Genomic DNA, 6,233 nt, shown 5'->3' on the forward strand with positions numbered 1-6,233 from the left:
AGACAACTGTTACTGCGTTGTTACGGTCACTTACACATTTTCCGATCAGTTTACTGACAGGCTTCATGATGAAGGAGGAAATGAAGCCGCTCAGGAACATCACTAACGGGATGGTTGCAATGAAATTCTGTTGGAGGAAAAATGAAAAGAGAATGAACCAAAGATGGATTCATTTACATCTTTAATGTGATTAAAATGAGCTGACTCGAGGTCAGACTAATAAGAACCATCCACACGGCAGAAGAGGTGAGGCATTGATAGATCGATTTTACGCTTCGTAATGATGTACTGTTTCTCTGAATACAATGTGTTAACGTCACGTCAGATTTAGTCGTGTCAGGCCTCAAGTTTGACTCGATTGTTTTTTTCCTTTCAGCCAGTGTTTAGTAGTCTGCAGCGACCTGTGAACAATGTCTGATCGTTTTTAGGTGAAAAAGCTTCATGACGTTCGTCATGCAGATGAGCATGTCACACAAAGAAGTGTTGATTAAAGACAGGGTTTAAATTGTCTTTAGGTCCTGACAGACATTAATAACTCAGGTTCTCTGAAAAAGGAACAAAGAAAATCCATCATCCGTATCAGCTGTAAAAACGTCCACCAATGTCTGCCACGAGGTACCAATCTGATGAACCAATCACACGCCTCGCTGCTCGTTCTCTACCACATACATGCGTAGAGGTCCGCTTCTGGACGAATGGCGCTCGTGCATTTAAGTAAAGGGGGCGTGGCTTTTCAGGGAGCACAGAGGGGGGGGTGCAGAAGGAGCGCTACTTTTAAAATCATGCTAGTTTTTCAAAATGACCAACGCTGCCTTTAAAGTCATGAATCAAAGGGTCACATGACGTCTCCTCACACTGATTTAAAAACAAAGTCTCAACGCCCCTGAGAACTGAATGTCTTTTTAAATACTCATGAAGGTTTGAAGAGTGGTGTGAAGCGTTACCTTGGGTAGCCCCAGAGTGTTGATGAGGTACATTGAGATGTAGGTCTGAGACAGGTTGACTATCAACCTGGTCGACATGTAGAGTAAGGCCACCTGCGCACACAGGAATGAACAGGTTTGTCCGAAGCAGACGCGTTCAGAAACGTTTCTTCATCAGAAGTGAGGCGTTCATGTCGGAGCCACACAGACTCCTCCTACCTGGTAAAACGCCGGCTGTCTCAGCCAACATTTCCACAGCAGGAGAGCTGATCTCTTCTTCGGAGGTGAAAGTAAGGGCGTGCGCTCCCCCTCTTCCTCCTCCTCCGTCCTCTTCCTCTCCCTCTCCTCCTCCTCCCCGCCAGCCTCCACCACAAACGTCCGCTCTTTGGTCCCCAGGTGGAAGAAGAGAGAGAAGAGGGCGCCAATGCCGAGCACAATCAGCGCCAGATTCTGAAATCAAACACCACAGAACATCCGTCTGATGACAAGACACACTCGACTTTCTCTCATCAGGAGAGAAATACAACTGTGACAACTATGAGCACATGATCAAAGTGACAGTTCCATTAGAGGTCATCAGGAAACATCTGCACCAGTGGGTTCTTAAACTCAGTATGGGACGTGTCCTGGTCTCTGCTCGTCTGCACGCTTTAGTGTACGGAAAGAAGAAGAGCCAACACCCTGATGTCATCCAGGCTCCCATTGGTCACCTGCTGCTGAGCTGTCTGACTCTCTTCACACAGGAGGAGAGCAGAGCGGCGACTTGGATGGATGGAATAATAAAAAAATCTAAATCCTGTGACATCATTAGCTTGTGTTTTAGAAAGCTTTTAAATCATACTGTTTAATAAATATGTGACATGTGAAGGAGAAGAAGTGAAAGAAGATCGTTTTAACATGTGTCAGATGCTTCCTCTTATTGAGAGGTATGACTGACACAGCAGGCCTCAACCTGCATTCACTGATGTGTTTGTGAGCCAGCTGACAGATGGTCGTTAGCACATTATGTTCCCTTGAGAGTAAGGCAGTGAAGCCGTCTCACTGAGTTTATATGATCTGATTAAACACAGACCTGTGAGATTAGTTTTAAAAACACATCTGTCCATCAAAGGTCCTTTCAAAGTAAAACGTGCTCTACGGAGCAGATCAGCACTTCCTCACACGGACATGTTTGGGAATAGAAAGGTCTTTGCGATGAGGCTGATTGGCTTTAAAAACTGTGTGATGATTTTAAGACTCTATTTTAACCTGCGACCCCGTCAGGCCCTTTGAGTGACTCAGATCACGCGTGACTCTGTACCTGCTCCTTGACTCCTGTCACATGACATGTGCATGTTGTCCCCCCACTCTGCTCACCTGCTCTGGATCTCCAATCGACACACCTGCCTGCTATCATCTCCTCCTACAAGAACCCTGCCAAACCCTCTGACCCCCCCCCCCCCCCCCCCCCGGACTTTGATCAGCACAGCCCGTCTGAATGTTGTGCTCTTTGTTTTCCTATGAGACTCCTCACCCTGAAGACGGCATGTCCTCTGGTCCCAGTTCATCACTGAGTGGGTCGTCGTCCCCTCTCGCCTGGATATGGAACAGCAGATAAGCCAATGCATACACTGTGATGTTGGCTATTACTGTGAACGCATACCTGGACACACACACACACACACACATCATGAAGCATGCTCATCACCTGTACAGTACCTGCGTTGTGTGTCGAGCTGGCTGTAAGAACACGTACCTGTATGCAGTGAGCTCCACTTTAGCGTGTTCACAGGTGACCAGCTCGGGGATGAGAGACAGGTGAGAGATCTGAGTGGCCGCCCAGCCGAACTGAAAGACCACGATGAACGGGACGAAGTAGGTGAGACTGGCCCACTGAGGGGTGAGCGAGTCGCAGCCCAGACACTGGTTGAAGACGAACGCAAAGGACAGCATCACGCTCAGCGTCCCTGGATAACACACACACACACACACACACACACAAACACACACTCATATTTAACCAGAAAGTAGAGCTTAAACACACGTCATCTTTTCACTGCAGTCTGAAAAAAAAACACAAACCTCATTTTTGATTCATTTGTGCAGAATCGAGGAGAAAATCGAGATCTTTTTCAAGCTTACCGACAACAATGACAGTTTATCAACATCTTCAGTTCTTTGAAGGTCAAGAAATGTTCCCTCTTTGATTTTGGAGCGACAGGAACAAGCTCGTCACATCAACACACGTGCAGATATCACACTCTACTTATCTGTCACCTCATGTTGTGTGCAGAAGTTTAAGACATTCAAACATGACAGTAAAGAGAGAAACCAGACAAGTGAACAAGCTGTGAACGACGAGTCATGAACATGGAACGTGGAGTCCTGATAATGAACCTGGACTCCTTCATGTGCAGAGGACTGAGGTGATCCAGCCAGCTGCTCCTGGACGAGCACTAAACCAGGACATGGAAGCTTTTCTGCTGCAGCTCCGACTCTTCAGAATAAACTTTTAATGTAAGATCTGAACACTTTAAATCATGTTTATAAAACACATTTATTTTAGCCCAACAGCAGAGACCACGAGAACTTTAAATGTACGTTTCTTTATAACTTTTGGATGTAATGTAAAGTGCAGCACTTTGGTCCGCCTCGCCTGTTATAAATGTGTGATATAAATAAAGTTGTTGACTTGATAATGTAAAGACGTAGATGATAATGAACAGATGACACTGCCCAGGATGTCAAACATCATGAAGCCTGACATGTGGTGAACTCCTGCAGCCTTGTTACAGGCGGGATGTGTTTGAAGAACTCTGTGTGGGTTTGTCACGAGGACGACTGTGAGTGTGTCTTTGAATGGATTCATTCAGCTTGAGAAAGTAGTGGATGCATCTAAAGAGATGTCATCACAGCAGCAGAGTGATATCTGGAGCCGACTGTCTGAGACGTGACTCTGAGACATGTACGAGTCAAAGAGACGTCTTCTTCATCCGAACCTGATCAAGAAGTACTGAACTCCCTCACACATGTCCCATGGATACCTGCTCAGCATGTTTGAGCGGATGTCTGTGATGGATATGATGTTGTTATGTTATTTGACCATAAATCTAAAATGATCCACAGTCTGTGTCCACAATCCACAGTCTGTTTCACAATGTTCAGTTAACACAGAAACAGAAACCCACACCAAAACAAGAACCAACCACTTCCTGTTCGTCTTGTTTTCTCCCTGTTTCCCTGTCGTGACCGACTCTTGTAAAAACACCTTCTGACCTGAACATGATCAATAAAACATGTGCTAGGTGTTCAGCGTGGGATTCATAGTCCAAACCAAAGTTTCATAAAGGCTGACATGAATAATCTTTACGAGAGAATGTGCATACGTTAACTAACTGAGGACAAACAAGGAGCGAGTTCAGGACTGCTGTCTTCTTCCCTGAGCTGTTAGCACCCTCTGTAGCACGGTGTATAAACCAATAAGAGAGAGTCTCACTGCGTACACAAACATGCATGTATGAAGATGACCATGTGTTAACATTAGTATGTTATCATACCGTTTATTTACTGCAATATTTAAACAGCAGAAACCGCCTGGTACTAATATAAACCCAGGCAATAAATGGAAAACACCTCGTCACAGAGTAGTAATATGTAGTTGTCTGTCCTACCTACTAAATGCCATGTCTTTCTCTTGCCGTAGTTTCCACAGCCTGGTGTCCGGTCAGACTCGTAGCCAACAAGAGGAGTACAGATGGCATCAGCTACCTGTCCGACCAGCAGCAGCACACCTACAGACAGGACACAGTCACACAGCCAATCAGCATCCTGCTTTCATCAGCACACCTACACACAGGACACAGGACATAGGACACAGGACACAGGACACAGGACACAGGACACAGGACACAGCCACACAGTCAGTCAGCATCCTGCTTTCATCAGCACACCTACAGACAGGACACAGGACACAGGACACAGGACACAGGACACAGCCACACAGCCAATCACCATCCTGCTTTTACTCCATTCAAAACATCAGAAACAAGAAACACAAACCTGCATAGGAGTTCTGGAAACCCAGCACAGCATGGTAGAAGACCAGGAGGTAAGTAAACCACATGGACGCGCACAGGTCATTGAGAAAGTGTCCGAGCGCGTAACTGAGCCTCCCCAGGACAGGAAGTGTCCTCTGAGTGTCCGACATGCTTCAGTCTGAAGCTGGTCTCTGACAGACCTGAAACAGATCTTCAATGTGTGATCCGTGTCCCCTTCACACAGGTGGATGTCTGCTGGCCCGGCAGGAGGTTTCCTCTGGATCAGGTGATCCTGTCCCGACCAGAAGAGGAATGGAAAGTGAAACGGAACCAGCCTCGATGAAGAACCCGACACGTGTTTAATTACATCTCATCCATCAGGTTTAAAACTGTCTCATGTTCATTTCACAGTGACCGGTCTGACTCTCTCCAGATGTGAAGCGACATATTTACAGGCTGATGTAAACAACATCTCAGACCAGCAGTGATGATGTCAGCATAAAAAAACACCAATAGGAAACCGGTTCCCCCTGCTTGGCTCGGCTCGGCCAATCACAGAGAGCTTGCTCCTCACGTGACGGCGTACTGTTCAGTCATGAATGATTGTGTGAAGAGCACAAACACCACAACTAAACACAACTACACAAAGACAACAACAAGAACAACAAAGACCACGGGGGAGATAAAAACAGTTTGTTTTATAACCTCCAACAAACTTTCAGCTCTTCTAATAGTTTAATCATTTAAAGTGTGTGTGTGTGTGTGTGTGTGTGTGTGTGTGTGTGTGTGTGTGTGTGTGTGTGTGTGTGTGTGTGTGTGTGTGTGTGTGTGTGTGTGTGTGTGTAGTTACACAATAATATGATATGATTGGAAAGTTCTTTTATAATTAAAGTAACACATCCAGTTAAATCTTTTTCTCCTGTAGATTCAAACATGGAGAAGCAGCGTTCAGCTTCTATGCTTCGTATATCTGGAACAAACTCAGAAAACTGCAGGTCTGATCTGAAACTCTCAGCTCTTTTAAATCCAGCTTAAAGACTCACCAGCTTCTTTAAAATAGACTGTTTTAATAAAGATTTTAACTCTTTTTTATATTTTTACTTCAATTCATTTTATTTGAATTATTTTTACTTGAACATATTTTAAGTTTTATTAATTTCAGTGATTTCTACGTGTTCTATTTGAAGGTGTCTTTTTTCTTTCCTCTGTCTTGATGCTTTTGGTGTTTTATGTGAAGCACTTTGCCTTGAAGCGTGCCTTACTGTACATGTACACTAACACACAACATGTTCTG

At 45.0% G+C, this 6,233-nt stretch overlaps 1 protein-coding gene across 1 annotated transcript in view; it reads right to left on the minus strand.

Moving 5' to 3' along the window:
* LOC306827177 (major facilitator superfamily domain-containing protein 12-like) overlaps positions 1-5,452 on the minus strand; it is a gene marked incomplete at its 3' end in the record, with an annotated part of 5,842 nt that extends 390 nt beyond the window's left edge. Inside the window, 8 exon segments of the mRNA XM_079348846.1 lie at positions 35-127; positions 945-1,037; positions 1,143-1,373; positions 2,437-2,444; positions 2,447-2,565; positions 2,659-2,869; positions 4,574-4,693; positions 4,962-5,452. Of these exon segments, the coding sequence (XP_079204972.1) occupies positions 35-127; positions 945-1,037; positions 1,143-1,373; positions 2,437-2,444; positions 2,447-2,565; positions 2,659-2,869; positions 4,574-4,693; positions 4,962-5,109 (1,023 nt within the window). The 5' untranslated portion in view covers positions 5,110-5,452.
* Positions 5,453-6,233: the final 781 nt, after the last annotated feature.

This window comes from Symphodus melops (assembly GCF_947650265.1).
Source record: "Symphodus melops genome assembly, chromosome: 7".
Classification (NCBI taxonomy): domain Eukaryota; kingdom Metazoa; phylum Chordata; class Actinopteri; order Labriformes; family Labridae; genus Symphodus; species Symphodus melops.